This window comes from Cydia fagiglandana, chromosome 21, assembly GCF_963556715.1.
Source record: "Cydia fagiglandana chromosome 21, ilCydFagi1.1, whole genome shotgun sequence".
Lineage (NCBI taxonomy): Eukaryota > Metazoa > Arthropoda > Insecta > Lepidoptera > Tortricidae > Cydia > Cydia fagiglandana.
Genome location: NC_085952.1, coordinates 10724609 through 10742867, shown reverse-complemented (window position 1 = coordinate 10742867; position 18259 = coordinate 10724609). Strand labels below are relative to the sequence as shown.

The following is an 18259-nucleotide window of genomic DNA, read 5'->3' as shown; positions in this document are numbered from 1 at the left end:
AATAAGTTACGGCAAATATGTAACAATTACGAATGTAATACGATCATTTGTATTCTTCTGCTTTCATAAGTAATAGTTATTGATTTTTAAAAAGCGTTTTTCAATTAAAAGACATGCCAAGATCGCTTACCTTCTTTGAAGTTCTTTCTAATGCTAAAAAAAACGAACTATAGTCATTTTGTGTTCTAGACAGTCCGAGACCAACCCGTTGGAAAGTGGAATCTTGAGTGTTACGGGGGTTTCAAAACAAATCTTGCTACATTTTTTAATCACGTGGCTGAGCCATTTCTCGTCCTTAGGCGGATCCACAGGGTAGAAAGAATCCCTTCAGGATGTCGTGAGGATCTCGTTAGAATGAAATAACATTAACTTCTATACTCTTTTATTTCCATTCAAAAAACAACAGTATCCTAATTCACTTGCGGTATTTGAACTCCAGATTTGCATCGGCGATGGCAACAAGCGAATGGAATGTAACCACGGTTACGTACAGGGGGTCTACCGAGAACTCTCGACTTTCAAAATCCATCTATCTCCAGCTCTGTCGCTACAATAAAGAGCGGCAGAGACGGAGATAGATAGACTTCGATTTTTCAAAGTTCGCGGTGATAGCCCAGGCTCGGTATCGTTGTATATTTACATACAAACATTCACAAAATGCTATAAGATTTGAAGCCAGAAATATATCACAAAAGTGCATAGTAACATTTGATTTCGATTAAATATATTTCATTAAATATTTTTTTCCACTATTTGTGCACATAATTTATATTTAATTATTTGTCGTTAAAACTCCAACGAAGGATAAAATAAAGAAGTCTATTCAAAATATATTTAGTATATTGCAAGTACTATCATGTCTACTTTGGAATATGTACAAGACGGCATTATATAGCATTATGGCTATCTTACCACAGACAACTTTGAACAGCAACACGATATAGTTTTTCGATCGTAAGTAATACACATTACATAAACTATTAACAACTTACTAGTAAACAATATATTATCTTACAAGATAACGTGACGCGTCATTTCAACTTGGTTTTAACAAAACGGACATCTAGCGTTATCTCAGTTAAAATAATTTATAGTAATTATTGTATGCATATCTAAACGCACCTACCGTAAAATGGGATGACTTTAAAAATTCAATCTTTAAATTTGCAGCACCTTTATAGGCCGCACATTATTTTTTTCTTGTTATGGACTTAAGGGCACCGAACAATTTAGAATTTTAAAAAATCACCTCATTTTACGACAGTAAAAAGGTCAACCGTCCGAAAAAAACGCCTCAAAGCTGTCAAAGTGACGTTTAGCGCTCCCGCGCTTTTGATGACCATAGACAAGTTGACAAGTTCAAAATGGCGGTCACGCTGGCGGCGTGTCTAGTGGCGCGAGTCGCGGGGGTAGAACTCGGCGAGGGTGGAGGCGGGGATACGCTTGAGCATCTCCTTGGGGAAGATGCGGAGCAGCTGCCAGCCGATGTCGAGCGACTCGAATACTGTGCGGTTCTCGTAGTTACCCTGTGGGAAGAGAGTATTCGTAAGTAATTTAGTCTATGGCAGGCGTGGCTCACTCCGCGATTTCGTCGCTTTGTAACACAGATAGCTACAAGTACATCCGTTCAACCCCAATTTTGGGGTTTGCCATAAGCCGCGCGTGGCCCTGTCGCCACCTAGCGGCCATATCTGTCCTGATCGTAACAGACGCGTTTTGTTAGAGAGTGAGTCTTCTGTACCTAGTACTATTAGAGTCAGACCAAGAAAAGTTTGCAGCGGATTTCAAATTTCTATGAAAACCCACGAAAAAAGATTTTTATTCGTGACGATCACAAAACATGTACGAACATGTACAGACAACATGGACCCAACTCAGCATAATGCTAGCTATAAAGCCAGCGCTGGAGTCCATTCGGTGATGCCACGACAGATAAGTCAGATAACACAAAAAAATACATATTAAAACATTGCAAAAGATACAGAGAAGTAATAATTAAGAAAACAGAGAATACAAATATTTATACAAGAAAACAAACAAAACAAAAAGAAAAGCATAAACATTATGACGTATAAATAACACTTGCACTGCGTGGGCTATCAAATCCGCTGCAGTCTTTTTGTTGATCCGACTCTATTTATTCTGTGACAATAGACAGGCGTGGCTCACTCCGCGATTTCGTCGCTTTGCTACAGGTAGCTAAAACTACATCGTTCGACCCCAATTTTGATGGCTAGCCATAAGCCGCGCTGTCGCCACCTATCGGCCATATCTGTGCTGATCGTGCCAGACGCGTTTTGTTACAGAGTGAGTCTTCTGTACCTAGTACTATTATTTATTCTGCGCCATAGCCTCTAGCCGCCCAGAGGCCTATAAAAAGGTCTATTGTTCCATTTTAATTTGAACTTTGGGTTGATAAAATAAAATTTCATTTTGCTTGGCAAGGTTTGACGTATGGGCGGCTAGAGGTTATACAAGTTCTCAGCGCGTTACCTGGGTGATGAAGTTCTTCTCGAACTTGGTGAGGAACTCGAGGTAGAGCAGGTCGTCGGGCGTGAGCGCCTCCTCGCCCACCACGGCCTTCATGGCCTGCACGTCCTTACCGATGGCGTAGCACGCGTACTGCGGGGAAATTATACGAGTTAGCATTTTATTTGGCACATTAGGTTTGAAGATTGGCAGACAGTAAGCATTCTACGCGGCCCAAATCACTTTAAATGTCAATTTAAAATAAGTTTTTGGCATAATATTCAGTTGATACAGTCGGCGTCAATGATATGTTTACACTTTTGCACCTTACTCCTTTTTAATAAGGCAAAAAATGTAAACATGTCTTTGACGTCGACTGTACGAGCTTTTATGGTTTAATGTACTTTTTTTCCACATGCAACTAACACTCATTAAATCAATTCTAAAGACCTCTCTTTTCTCCCTGTGTGTCTAAATACTTTGAAATGAATTTTACGCAAAAAGTTGTTTCAAGAAGTGTGTAAGAAGGTTATTATAAAATTGTATCAACTATTATTATTATACAGCAGAGCTCTGCGGCGGTAGCACAGTAGCATTTTTATCGCCTGTCCTGTCACCATGCCTGTTTCGTTCTAACAAGTAAGTGCGAAAGTGACAGGCGATAAAAATGCTACCATGCTGCCACCGCTGGAGTCGTCATAAATGTTGAATATGTTGATATGACTCCATAAAATGGCGGACTTCATCAGACGGGAGAGGGAAGGCAGCACGTGCACTGGCGGATAGATCTGCCGGTGGTAGCTGACAGTACATGTCCTACAGTGTACAGTGAACATACCAGCTGGTTGGAGACGTCGGAGTGGTCGCGGCGGGTCATGCCCTCGCCGATGGCGGACTTCATCAGACGGGAGAGGGAAGGCAGCACGTTCACTGGCGGGTAGATCTGCCTGTTGTGGAGCTGACGGTCGACGTAGATCTGTAAAGTAATGGTAGGATTTATTATATGGGTAATCAATGAATACCCTGGACGGCACGCCGCACTAACGTATCCATATTAGCGCAACTCAAAATGGAAAAGGAACCTAGACTATCCATCATCTGTCTTCAACGAGTACTGAGATACTTCGGTCACATAGCTCGCAGAGATCCTGACAACTCGGAGAGAATTGTGGTGATGGAAAAACTGGACGGCAGACGGCCTAGAGCAGTGTTTTTCAAAGTGTGGGTCGCGACCCCCCGGGGGGTCGCGGCACTTGTCCAAGGGGGTCGCAAAGCTCAGCTTTGAAAGAAACTTATGGAAAGCAGATTTCATTTTTTTAACTTAAAAATAATCCAATCCTTTAAAATCTTTTGCTAAAAGAGCCGTAGAATGTATGGGATCCCATACATTTCACGACTCTTCTCTTTCCGCACAGACTCTATATAGAAAGAAAAACTTAATAACGGGGTTTGGGGGTCGCGAAAAAAATTTAGTGGTCATAAAGGGCCGTGACACCATAAAGTTTGAAAAACACTGGCCTAGAGGACCAAGTCCAACGAGATGGTGTGACTAAATATCCGCCCAGATGGTCATCATACTAAGCAACGCTTTCCACAAAGCAACCGACAGGGAGAAGTGGAGAGCTGCCATAGGAAAAATTTCCAAGCGGAGTAACGATCCTTAGCAGTGTGGGACCGACTTAGAAGTAGAATCAAAGTAAGCATTATACTTATATTGGTTCTAATTTTGTCTCTTTGTCAGAAACTTTTTGGTTGGAGTTACGGTTTTCCTGTGAACATTGTAGAATAAATTTATTTTAGTCTATTATTGTTGCTGAACTTTACAGGCACGTTCGAAACTTCTGTGTCTTAATTTCTGCGTGATTAGTCTTAGTAATATGGACCAATATAGAACAATATGGAACAATAGTATTTGGTTCATTCACGGGAAAGGCGTCAGTTTTTCTAAACGTTTTTATCCCAGATTTTTATAACTTAATTATAAAGTCTAAAACCTTGAAAAGGCCGGGTATTAGACAATCCAGTAAAATGGTTTATTGCATTGAAAATAAAACAGCATCTATCTACTGGCTGAAGGCCAGTATTTAAACCATTACAACTTCCATATTCTGGCTAGATTTCAAGTAAAATTCTTGCCAATTTTTCGCAATAAAACTGCAAGATTGAAAACTGAAGATGGCTCCTCTACACGATGGGCCAACGTCGGCCACTCTAAGGGACGCAGCCATGCGGTAGAATGAGATAGCAATATCACTCCCCTAACGCACTACAGCTCCCTCTAACGCATAAAAGCGTCCCTTGGAGTGGCCGGCGCTGGCCCATTGTGTAGAGGAGCCATCAGCTTATCTCAATATTAAGAATTTCCCTAAGAGTGCATCCATGGTGACTGAAAAGTGCGTAATATTTAGTTGGTGTGGAATGTAAGTCAGAAAGTAGGCAAGATATGATCACATGTTTTCTGGATAAATCCCTTACCTGTCCCTCAGTAATGTAACCGGTCAAATCGGGAATAGTACCTATGCGTGATATCGTCGCACAAATCAGTGTAAATGTAACCTATCTCTAGGTTACATGTGATAATATTCTCATGATTCACTACACCTTATAAAACAAAATCCCCCACTGCGTCTTTTTGTGTGTTTGATGTTCGCAATAAACTCAAAAACTATTGGGCAGATTTTCATGCGGTTTTCACCTATCAATAGAGTGATTCTTGTAAGGTTCAGGTGTATAACCACTTGACCGTCCGACGATAGTATAGTATCCGAAAAAAATATGCTCTTAACCGTCCGCGGGAACCTTACTATCCAAAGGGGTGGAAAAAAGAATTTATTTCAGAGCCATCTAACGGAATATTTCGTCATTAATTACTAATTCTCTTGATGCAACAACGTAGCCTAACTAAATAGTTAGCTCTAAAAAAATTTAGGTGGCAGTGTAGTTATAATTTTTGTAGAAAATTGTGAATGCGCTGCGCGGGGCGTGCGTCGCTAAAAAACCCCGGACGGTTGACAGGAAAACAGTCTCGCGGGCCGGACGGTTGAGTGGATAATTTGTCAACCCATGCGAAGCCGGGGCGGTCGCTAGTTCCGGATAAAGCCTCACCTGTCCCTCAGTGATGTAACCGGTCAAATCGGGGATGGGATGCGTGATGTCGTCGTTGGGCATAGTCAGGATGGGGATCTGCGTGATGGAGCCGTTGCGGCCCTCGACGCGCCCGGCGCGCTCGTAGATAGTGGCCAAATCGGTGTACATGTAACCTGGAGAAACACAAGAATATTATCATGATTCACAAGCTTTTTTAGGGTTCCGTACCTCAAAAGGAAAAAACGGAACCCTTATAGGATCACTCGTCTGTCTGTGTGTCTGTCCGTCTGTCACAGCCTATTTTCTCGGAAAATACTGGACCAATTAAGTTGAAATTTGGTACACATATGTAAATTAGTGACCCAAAGATGGACATGTTTTTTTATAATTTTAAAATACATAGGTTCGGAGTTATTTAAGAAAATAGCCAAAAAATCACCTTCCCCCCCCCCCCTGTTTATCTCCGAAAGTATTGGGTCAAAAATTTTGCAAAAAAATACACTAAATAGTTCTTTACCTATAGATGACAGGAAAACCTATTTGAAATGTGCAGTCAAGCGTGAGTCAGAATTATGTACGGAACCCTAGAAACGCGAGTCCGGTTTTTTTCTTAGAGCATTTAATAACTGAAGTCGCCTTTAAGAGCTTACCCCTCTGCCGAAAAATTTGCACAATTGTGCAAACTTTTATATGGATCAGTCCATTTGTACAGTCAGCCAAGAAACCGGTCTACCACTTTTCGACTCTATCAATCAGATGAGATGATGATTTGTACGTTACGTACAAATCATGTAGAAATAGCAATACATTTGACGTCCCCTCCCCCGCAAAAATCGGCAGACTGTTTTGTACAGAAAATGACAGCCATGATGTCTCCAGTTACTAAAAGCTCTAAGTTTTTTTTTTCAGTTTTGGATACGAATTTATTTTTACTAGATTTTTAAATTTCGTCTTGCATCCTAATATCGAACGGAATTCTGAAACTGATTTTCAATGTTGGGATTCAACACCGGAATTACGGAACTACTGCTTGTAAAATCCGACATGTGCTCGTTTTTTAAAACTGAAATATTACCCTGAAAACTATACGTATTATATGGTTTTCATTTCTCAAATTTGGACTTATCACATAGCGTATCAACAATTAGAATTCCCTTCTGAATCTTACAAGAACTTCTCAAAAGATTATGACTTAAAACTTTTTGGGAAACAATAGAGACCCGCACTATGTGACATTGAACCCCAAGAGGATAGGGTACCTGGGAAACCACGTCGGCCGGGCACCTCCTCACGGGCGGCGGACACCTCACGCAGCGCCTCGGCGTACGAGGACATGTCGGTCAAGATGACCAGCACGTGTTTCTGTTACAATAACAATAAGAAATCATTTATTGCCACACAAAAAACAAACAGGTTACAAAATATTATAACAAAATAAAAAAATTGGCATGTGTGGCAAAAGAAAAGGGCTCAGCATACGCTGAGTCAGCCATTTCATTACAAATTGCCCGGCCCTCTTAGCTGTTCGCGAAAATGGTATCGTCTTGGGTCGTCCGATTCGTTTTTCGTCAAATTCTTAAATTAGTCCTATTGTGACAACGATAACTAGACTAGGTGTTTCTGATAACGATTCGCCCACTCGTTGTCTACGTAATCTAAACACATGACGTTCGGCGATAACCGACCGCTTGGGCTCAAGATGATTTGTCATTAATTGTTCCAAATCCGCAAATGTTTTGTCCTCCGGATTAGCAGGCGCGCACAGATCACACATCAAATTATATGTGGGTTCACCGACTAATGTTATTAACGTTGCCACTTTCAATTCAGTTTTGATTTCGTTGAGTAATATAAATTGCTTTACGCAGCGTATATAATTTAACCACTGTTTCGACTGTAAATCGAAAGGTTCCACTTTACCGATCGGCATTTTGACTCCGCGTATCGATATTTATCCCTGATTTAATAATATTTGCAATCTAAAACGATTAAATTCCCGAGTCGTCGCCAATGCAACGTCAATGAAAGTCTGCAGTCGGAAGCTAACTGTTTTATTGATAAGAACTTAAAACTACCCTAATCTTAGTTACAAGCATACCCTACACTTTCCTCACTCATTCTACATTCGTCACAATCGTCGGTGGCTTTCAATGTAGAATGAGTGACGAAAGCAGAATAGTACTAATTTAAGAACTTGACGAATAACGAATGGGACGACCCAAGACGATACCGCAAAAATATATGTATTTAAATACAAGTGTGTGTAACCGTTGTGATCTAAATATTTTAAAATAAGTCTCACAAAAAAATAATTTCGAATAATGTATGTATATACAAATGTATACTATAAATCTGTAGTCTTTAAATAAAAGACTATCTTCAGGTAGTCAACAAGGCAATACTGTCATAAGGAAGTACAATGAGGAAATTACCCTCAAGGGGGATCCAGCTTTAAGGTGACAGTCCATTTCCAACGACAGCTGCATTACTGTTCATTTTACTATGGAAATTGACAATAACAGCGACGCGTTCAGTACTAGGAGTGCAGCTGCGGTTAGAAATGGAATGTTACCATTAAGTTCCTGACCGGGGATCGCATGGTCAATACGACTCACTATTTCGCAAACAAAACATTGAAACTTATTTATTATAGACCCCGCCCATGGCTACGAGTATGTCCCTCATGACTTGACTGTCCCCTGAAGTCAAAGATCCTTACTATTTAACATAAATAGACAAAGAACATTGACACCAACCAAAACATTTTGTAGCCTTATCAACGACGAAGCAGAGTATATATGTACTCTGCTTCGTCGTTGATATTGGACTTTGACCTTGGACATGGTACAGTCGCCATCAGGCCCCAATTTCACATCGGTGACAGGTGCGACGAATTGTAAAAACACTGTTGCTGACGTCACAGGCATCCATGGGCTACGATTACCACTTACCATCGGGCGGGCCGTATTCCTGTTTGCCACCATCATTGTATTATTTAAAAAAACTTTATTATATCGAAAAAAAACAGATATTTCTCCTGCGAAGTTTCTGACAATTGTCAAAGATTTAGAAGAATTGTAGGTAATTCTTGACAGGTAATGAGTTATATGTCGGAATTTCGTGACAATTGTAGTGTTTCTTGTGACAATTGTCATAAACTTAGCAAGAGAAATATCTGTTTTTTCCGATATCATAAAGTTTTTTTTAATAATACAATGATGGTGGCAAACAGGAATACGGCCCGCCCGATGGTAAGCGGTAATCGTAGGCCATGGATGCCTGTGACGTCAGCAACAGTGATTTTACAATTCGTCGCACCTGTCACGTTGGTGAAACAGGGGCCAGATATATAGGAGCGGCTAAGGCGCTCACAAATATCTGAACACGCCTTTATTGTCAGGGCGTTAGAGTGCGTGTTCAGATATTGTGAACACCTTGGCCGCTCCGATATATCTGATGGCGACTGTACAGTCGAAAGTATTCCCTGAACAAATTGGCAAACCATGGAAATCCTCGAAGGAGTTGTTTTTAGGAGTTAACTAACCTCGCACTGGTAGGCCAAGAACTACATGGTAATAAAACACCATTTTACTTCAAAGGCCTGAATAAGACAGAATCGAAGGTATACCCTGGTCAAGAACCCTTGAAAACCTGTTGAAATCTGTAAGAAGTTTAAGAAATACGACTTTTCAATGAACTAATCTCGCACTGGTAGGCCAAGAACTCGGCGGCGGTGAGCGCCAGACGCGGAGTGATGATCCTCTCGATGGTGGGGTCGTTGGCGAGGTTCAAGAACAGGCACACGTTCTCCATGGAGCCATTCTCCTCGAAGTCCTGCTTGAAGAAGCGGGCAGTCTCCATGTTCACACGCTATGACACCTTTAGGGTCCATCCACTCCATTCTGGGATGCTGTAGTCTCCAGAACAATTAAAAGAGCCTAAATACTTGCTTACCTTATACTAGACTAGTTGATCACCGGACGATTCATACGACCCTTACTAATAATAATAGATGAAGAACATCGACATCAAACCAAATTGTAGCATTATCAACGACGGAAGGAGAGTCCATGGTAATAAAACACCATTTTACTTCAAAAGCCTTAATAAGACAGAATCGAAGGTATACCCTCGTCAAGAACCGTTGAAAACCTGTTGAAATCTGTAAGAAGTCTAACTAACCTGTGGAAATCTTTAAGAAATTTAGTACTTTTCAATGAACTAACCTCGCACTGGTAGGCCAAGAACTACATGGTAATAAAACACCATTTTACTTCAAATGCCTGAATAAGACAGAATCGAAGGTATACCCTGGTCGAGAACCCTTGAAAACCTGTTGAAATCTGTATGAAAGTCTAACTAACCTGTGGAAATCTTTAAGAAATCTACTTTTCAATGAACTAACCTCGCACTGGTAGGCCAAGAACTCGGCGGCAGTGAGCGCCAGACGCGGGGTGATGATCCTCTCGATGGTGGGGTCGTTGGCCAGATTCAAGAATAGGCACACGTTCTCCATGGAGCCGTTCTCCTCGAAGTCCTGCTTGAAGAAGCGGGCCGTCTCCATGTTCACACCCATGGCGGCGAACACGATGGCGAAATTGTCCTCGTGCTCGTCGATCACGGATTTGCCGGTTTGCTGGCGGAGAAAATAAAAAGTTAATGTATTCACGGAAATTTCCCACCAATAGGCTACATTCCTACTAGTCAAATCAGCTTCTTTTTTAGAACTGTGAAAATGATTTCCTAATATGGAATTTATATGAAAACGAATGTAGTGACGTCACGGTAAACTCACCTACTTCTTATATTTCAATCCGATTTATTAAATACAAATTGTGTTTAAAAATAGCTGCTATCTATGTTTTTCTAATAATTATCTGGTGCTTTATTTCGAGCACAGTTTGATATAATTTATTTTAAGTACAGGAAACATCCCTATAACCAATACGCCAAACCAGCAAACCACCAATTCTCATGATTAGTTGACAAAGGACCCCAGACTCCCATGAGCCGTGGCCTAGAGATGGCATTATATTAATATTTAACAAGTTAACACATATGAGTGAAAGGATAAGGATCAAAGTCAAATGGCGTTCTAACAGTTTTAATCTTCTGTCGAAAGATGGCAGTAAATGTAGTGGCTACATAATTTACTTTGACAATCCGTTTCTAAACACTCTATTCTGTTTGTGCAAACTAAATAATACATCATTTATCATGACAGTAACTCTCTATTTCAAAGTCTCTTTGGTTTGGATAAGTAGATATGATAAAATCATTACCTACATGCCCACAAGCTGTCTATTGGGCAGAAGAGAGAAAACTTGTGTGTTCATCCGAACAGTATGCTTGATTGTTTCCCAAAGATTTAATGAATCAATAATGCCAAAAGTATGAATGTTTTGACGACCGGTCTGGCCTAGTGGGTAGTGACCCTGCCTATGAAGCCAATGGTCCCGGGTTCGAATCCAGGTAAGAGCATTTATTTGTATTATGATACAGATATTTGTTCCTGAGTCATGGTTGTTTTTTATGTATTTATATATTATATATATCGTTGTCTGAGTACCCACAACACAAGCCTTCTTGAGCTTACCGTGGGGCTTAGTCAATTTGAGTACAAATGTCCTATAATATTTATTTATTTATGTATAGGATATGAACATACCTTGACCAGACCGGCCTGTCTACAGATCTGGGCGGCGATTTCATTGTGGGGCAGACCGGCGGCCGAGAAGATGGGGATCTTCTGTCCACGGGCGATGGAGTTCATCACGTCAATAGCGGAGATACCTGCACAAATACTGTCATTAGAAAAGTGTCCAGAGTAATTTAATTTACTAAATCAGACAGCAGCTAAAATATTTTATACTCACGTTTATTTTTTTAAGTATAAATCAAGAGAATAAATTGTAATAGAGAGGTATAGTCTAAGAAAAAAACGTGCCACCTAGTTTGATATCCAAAACAGATGGCGCTGTACTGCGCCATATGTTTTACGGTCACTGAATTGTCAAACGTCAACTTTTGACAGTCAGAGTTACCGCAAATATGGGGCTGTCCATAAATTACGTCATCGATTTTTGACGATTTTTGACCCCCCCCCCCCCCCCCCGCCCCCGCTGTAATCATCCGAAAATGATGCTTCAAATGACCCCATTTCCTCCTACTTCGTGCTACCGTCATTCGATGTCCAGACCCCCCCTAATTTGAAATGACGTAATTTATGAATAGCCCTTATGGAGCTGTACAGCGCCATCTCGTATATCGGTCAAATTCTAACTTTCGAAGCACGAAATTGTCTTAGATTTTATGAAACTAAATCAATGTATCTTTTAGCTAGGCTATGTTAGCTATGTCATATCAAGAAACTACTTATACTTGCACTTTGTTGTTTTTTTTTGGCGCATCCAAACATTAATTTTTTTTTTTGGAGTACCGTTTAGCAAGCGGTGTTTCTTTGAAGTGAAGACTTTTACTGTAATTTCCGACTTTTGTATTACTTTATTGCCATGGTTACTAAGTTACTGGTGCTAATTAGCGTGTAACCCAAATTGAGAAACGCAATAACAACAGAAAAAATATGATTATTGACTTAAATTTAAGATTTATACTTCCTTTTAGCCATTCAGTACAGAAAAATGTGATTGCATATAAAGGTAATATTATAGTTCGTCTTTTTAGCATTAGAAAGAATTTGAAAGAAGGTAAGCGATCTTGGCATGTCTTTTAAATGAAAAATGCTTTTTAAAAATCAATAACTATTACTTATGAAAGCAGAAGAATATAAATGATCGTATTAGATTCATAATTGTTACATATTTTCCGTAACTTATTTTTAAAATGTGTTTTTCAATTAAAAGACACATCAAAATTGTTTACCTTTTTTCTAATGCTAAAAAAACGAACTATAGTGGTGCAAATTGAGAAAAAATATGATTATCGACTTAAATTTAAGATTTTTTAGCTTTTAGCCATTTAGTACAGAAAAATGTTTTTGCAGGTAATTAGAACGTACCAGTCTGGATCATCTCCTCGGGGTAGATACGGGACCAGGGGTTGATAGGCTGGCCCTGGATGTCCAGGTAGTCCTCGGCCAAGATCGGGGGGCCCTTGTCGATGGGCTTGCCGGAGCCGTTGAACACGCGGCCTGTGTTACAAAATAAAAACATTCAAATAACATTAATACCTTGTTTTGTTGACGTGATCTGATCCTGGCAGAATATCAGTGCCTCTCCCGAACCCTTTTGTTTTGCTGCCACGCACACAGCATTTCTATTTGAAACAGTATTTATATGTATCTTTTCTTTCTTTTTCTATTTTTGTAAAAATCTGCGTGACTCTTATTTGTGTTTTTATTTTCGGTTTATTCTATTGATTGCTTTTTTTCTATGTCATTTTTGTATTTGAATATTCTGTGTGTATTGTGGCAAACAAATAAAGAGATTATCTATCTATCTACCTACTAACATTAACACATTGAGTGCCGGCAACGGGGGCTCTGTTCGTAGTCGCTTTCCTCTACAAAGCGGGAAAACGTTAGAATCGGCTACGCTTGTAGCGCTACGAAAACGTTGGCATATTAATTTTACGGTTTAAGTCCCATATTTGTAAGATGATATGTTGCTTCAGGAGCATTCCACGGGCGGTCCCATACAAACGCATTTTATTTCCCGTGTTGCGACTTTTTTCCCGGTATTTAAAGCAGGCGATTATTTTTCTGTGCATATTTTTGACCATTTGTCATAGAAAAGGAAACTCTTATACCTTTAAATCTTCAGAAACTTCGCGTTTGTACGGGACAACGGTAGATAATTTCATGGAATGCTCCTTCAGAGGTGGAAATTAGTCTTAAAGTGAATCACTAATTACTAGAGGTGACGTCAAAACTTGCTAGTAAATTGATGTAGTTTACACCTCAGCAATTAAGGCTGTAGGCCAAATCTTACACAACATTCCCCTAAGAGCTTAGGCCAGTGGTGGGCAAACTCTTCATAGGGGGAAAAAGTTTAATAAATTTCAGAGGGCCAGAATTGCAGATGCATTTCTATTATTTCGCGGGCCATATAAGTAGTCCTTTCTTTAAAAGGCCCGGCGGGCCAGATAAAATCCTTTAGCGGGCCGGAGCGGTGCATTTAGTTGTGTGATGAGCACAGATATTTGTTCCTGAGTTGGTTGTTTCGTGGTCTGAGTACCCACAACACAAGCCTTCTTGAGCTTACCGTGGGGCTTAGGGCCCCACATCTAGCGTCTTTCGAGCGTCGGCGTCTGTCGGCGTCTGGTCAGCGCTATGGAAAATGACGTCGCTGCGCAGTTACGTCGAGCAGCGGCCATAGAATTGTAGACGCCGACGCTCGAAAGACGCCAGTTGTGGGGGGGCCCTTAGTCAATTGTAAAAAATATCCTATAACTATTATTTATTTACCCAACATATCCTCGGAGACAGGTGTGCGCAGGATGTCCCCGGTGAACTCGCAGAGTGTGTTCTTGGCGTCGATGCCCGAGGTGCCCTCGAACACCTGGACCACGGCCTTGGAGCCGCTGACCTCCAGCACCTGGACACCAACCACATTTCTGGCTTAGCTAGTCACAGAATAAATAATAGTACTACCGTACAGTAAGGGCCTTACCATGATGTCCTTAATGCGATTCAGTTTAGGCAGGGGTGCGAAACTCCTGACTTCGGTCAAACTCGGCTCCGCTCGGCTTAGCATAGCTTCGAGCAATTATTAGGGTTGGAACCACTTGACTTCCTTTTGCGTGCACGACCACAAATAAGATAATCACTTGATTTTTGACAACCCTAAATAGCCGAAAGGGATAGTGCCATAAATTAGAAAGGGACAGCATGATTCGACCCTGAACCGCTGTCAAACTTCGTTTTTGTTCTGTATGGTAGTACTATTAATTATTCTGTGGTTTAGGTCATAAACAGAATCGCAATAAGGACATCGTGGTAGGGCTCCAGAAAGGACACTTCCTACAAATTCGAAGTTTGACAGCGATTCAGGGACGAATCATGATATCCCTTTCGGCTATTAGGGTTTTTTTTATTATAGCCGAGGCGTAGACAAAATTAAATTCTTATTGTGGTTGTGCACGCAAAAGGATGTCACTTGACGGCGACGGTGCCAACCCTAATAATTGCTTGGAGCAATGCTGAGCTGAATGGAGCCAAGTTTCCCCGAAAGTAGTGCTACAGTCAAGGATATATGTTTTTCAAAACATATATAAGAATACATATTTTGTTTTATCATATTAATACTAAAAGGATCTAATATTTACATTCTTTCGTAAAATAGAAGTAGTTCTTTAACCTTTTAACCACCAGCAATTTTTGATCGAGCGTGCTCGTGTCGCCACCGACAGTAATTGTACCACGCAGAGTAAGGTTGGCATAGTTACGGGAGTTATAAATGTGCGGTAAAAACCAAATCAGATCTTTGTCTTATTTATCAGACTGTGGCGAAATGAGCTGGATATGTAATATTATATATCAGACTCTGGCGGTTAAAGGGTTAATATTGACAGATCATATGTGATGAACGAACATGATTATTACCTGACCAGATCGGAGGGTTCCATCTGCAAGTCTCAGCTGCACGATCTCCGAGAACTTGGGGAACTTCACCTCGTCGAGGATGACCAGGGGACCGTTGACACCCGACACCGTCTTGTAAGCTGCATTGGAAAAACACTTGTGCTCAGTCATTTACAATTTTTTTTTAATTCTTTTTTTAAGGGGTTTTGTCACCCCCGTAATGAGATCTAATAGATAATAATGATGTAGTAGTGAAGTATTACCTACACCACTACATCACAAGTTAAGTAATTAAGGTAAACGTACTGGTGCTCAACACAGTACCAGTACATGTCATCTTGTCATTGTCAATAAAGGTGACAGCAAGTCATCTATTGGGCAATATCATGTTGAGCACTAGTACATTTACTTTTGTAGTAGTAAAACACTTTGTTGTACAAAAATCAAAACAAAGAAGGAAAAATAACATTTGTCATTAGTATAAAGGCGAACTTATACCTCTTCCAGTCCAGGGATCTCCTACAGTTAACCTTAGAACAATTGAGTTGATGACAGGAAAATAGGGCCATGTTTACTTGGTTAGCAGTAGCCCTAGCTTTGGAGTGGTATTCTAACTCTAAATAACCAAGGGTGTTGCCAGGGGGTGGCAGGAGGAGTCAGCAGTCTACCCCTAGAGTATAAAATTTGTAACTAAATGGATGCCCCAACCCCTTCCTTGCCCATCAACCATATCAATTGCTGCCCCCTAGCATACGGGCCGTATCAAGCGCCTCCCCCTAACCCATCTGCTGGCCCTAACCCATGTAAACACCTACATGCATTTTCAACTCTTTTTGTGTACTGAACAATTTTTCCTAATAAACAAACTCTGAAATCTAGAAATAAAAATTGTCCGTTTCTTACATTTCTGCTAATCAGATGTCTAATCAATGTTCCTTTCGGAATATGGCTGAGGATTGAAACAGCACACGGTATTAACTCCCTTTTTTCTTTCGGAAAAGTATGGTACATTTTAAACTTATATTAGGTTCGTTATATTTCCTAGTTTGTTATATCTTTGTATTCCTAATATGGGGCCTGATAAAATATTTAAATGATGACCTTAATATCTAAAAGAATAGATTTAAATTATTGTGCATATATCCATGTCTCAGTAAAGTAAAGCCAAATTTAGAATAACTTTACACCATTGTGTGGCTTGAGGTGGGTTTCCATGGGTGACTTCGCAATATTTTTGATGTTAAGGTTTTATCAAGTTTCTGAATTGCCCCCTTAAAAGAATGCTTTTTTTATAGCTTAAGTTCTTTTCCCTCTTTTCAGTTTAGAAAGTTTACCTTATTACCATCAATGATTACATGATACATCTGGACCCAATTTGAGGTAGTTTAATATTAAGTCTATAATTGAAAATCATAATCACATGACTGGTAAAACCTACACTTTCTAGATAAAAATTTGTACCAAGAATATTACTTTTTACTTTTTATAACATTATATAAAAGAAAAAGAATCATAGAAATGTTAAGGTTTATAATATTATTCAATCAGCTGATATCAAAAACATTATATGAATCCTATAGGAACCCAGAGTGTATGAATTAAAAGAACAGTTGATCATTAAAATAATAAAAAGGTTAAACACATTCAGACTAAATATGTAACATCTTTGATATAATCTTTTCAGAACAGCCCAATGGCCATAGTCATATGATCAGCACTGACAATTGGACATGCTAATCAAAATTAAAACTTAGCACCTTAAACATAAGGTTCTCTTTTAAACCCCAGATTTTACCAACCAATTACGGAATAATACATCGATTTACTAAAGATTTGACTTGGACAACATATTCTCAACATGAAATTTTAGAGTTACAGCTAATTATGTGAACTAAATATACATGATCTATCCGAATTACATAGATAAGGCTTCCAAGGTTAACAACTCCCTAAAAAAAAGCCATTACAGAACTTCGGGAACGTAAATACACATTTAAATAAGGAAAAACATAGGATTTGAGGGATTATTCTGATATAATAACAAAATACCGTAAGAAGGTGCAGCAAAATCGATAATTGACGTTACCAAGTGAATGACGTCCCAAGACGTCCACGAACCAAATTTCTAGATAAATAAGCTAATAACTTTTACTCACTCAGACGGGGTTGGGATATGAAGTCCCTGGACACTGCCAAAACATGCTCCTTAGTCGCCTGAGCCTTATTCATTTTGAGTACACAGGCAACCAGCTCAATAAAACACTAAACTGCGCTGTCCTGTCCGCCTGAAAACTGACGAATGGATGTCTTGTCTATGTTCTTCACGTGCCGTCACGTGACCTCATCACAAGATGACGTTACTCTATGACAATCAATAAAACTGAAATTAATTTTAAATTGATTTTGACTCCTAATATTAATTGAATGAATTAACTTTCATTTTCAATTTAATATAAGATCAGTACATTTCATTCACAATTAAATATATTTTGAAAAAAAAAAATACTGAATGCAGCTCTATTTTTTCTGTATATTGGTAGAAAATAAATGCCAAATTATGTTAAATTTTTTAGGTTGGTACATATGTTTGGTTAAAGATGAACTACACCGGTAGACTCGACACAAAAACAATAAGCGAGCATCCTTGTCTACTTTAGATGAAGTTGGGTGTTTTTATATTAGGTTTTTTTTTTCTTTGTTCGAAAGCGGTCCACTTTTGATCGTTCCCTGTTAATTTATTAGGTTACTAATTCTTACGAGAGCAACAAGCTCTTATGAATCTCTTACAAAGAATATAATACTCACTAGGAGATAGCAAGTGCATAGTCAGTAGTATGGAGTGTAAAAGTAACTCTACCTTCTATAGTCAGTAGTAGCAATTTACAAAAAAGTTTGTTTAAAAAGTTTAACGTCCAAACAGGTTACTCGTCAATCAAATCATTTTTGATAAAGTAAAAAAATGTTCATTCTGGTCTTAGATTTATTATGCTCTATGTCAGATTCATCTGATCTGTTTTTCAGCTGCATTTATGCATTCTGCGAATAGGAGCAGCGTGAGAAGAATGCGAAGAACTAGGTATTTATGTTTAATACTTATTAGATGGATTAAGTCACATTATATTATTGCATTAATATAGCCCACCAACTTTTTCCTTCACATTA

The 18259-nt window shown here is 39.4% G+C and overlaps 1 protein-coding gene across 1 annotated transcript; it reads right to left on the bottom strand.

Annotated features, from left to right (window-relative positions):
• Nucleotides 1–367: 367 nt before the first annotated feature.
• Nucleotides 368–17409, bottom strand: LOC134675174 (V-type proton ATPase subunit B). Its single transcript, XM_063533366.1, has 11 exons — nt 17254–17409; nt 15119–15237; nt 13982–14111; nt 12575–12706; nt 11225–11349; nt 9962–10192; nt 6816–6918; nt 5575–5729; nt 3308–3445; nt 2494–2622; nt 368–1526 (listed from the first exon to the last, which is right to left on the bottom strand). The coding sequence occupies exons 1-11, from the start codon at nt 17324–17326 to the stop codon at nt 1389–1391; spliced, it is 1473 nt and encodes a 490-aa protein (XP_063389436.1). The 5' UTR covers nt 17327–17409; the 3' UTR covers nt 368–1388.
• Between the last annotated feature and the right edge of the window lie 850 nt (nt 17410–18259).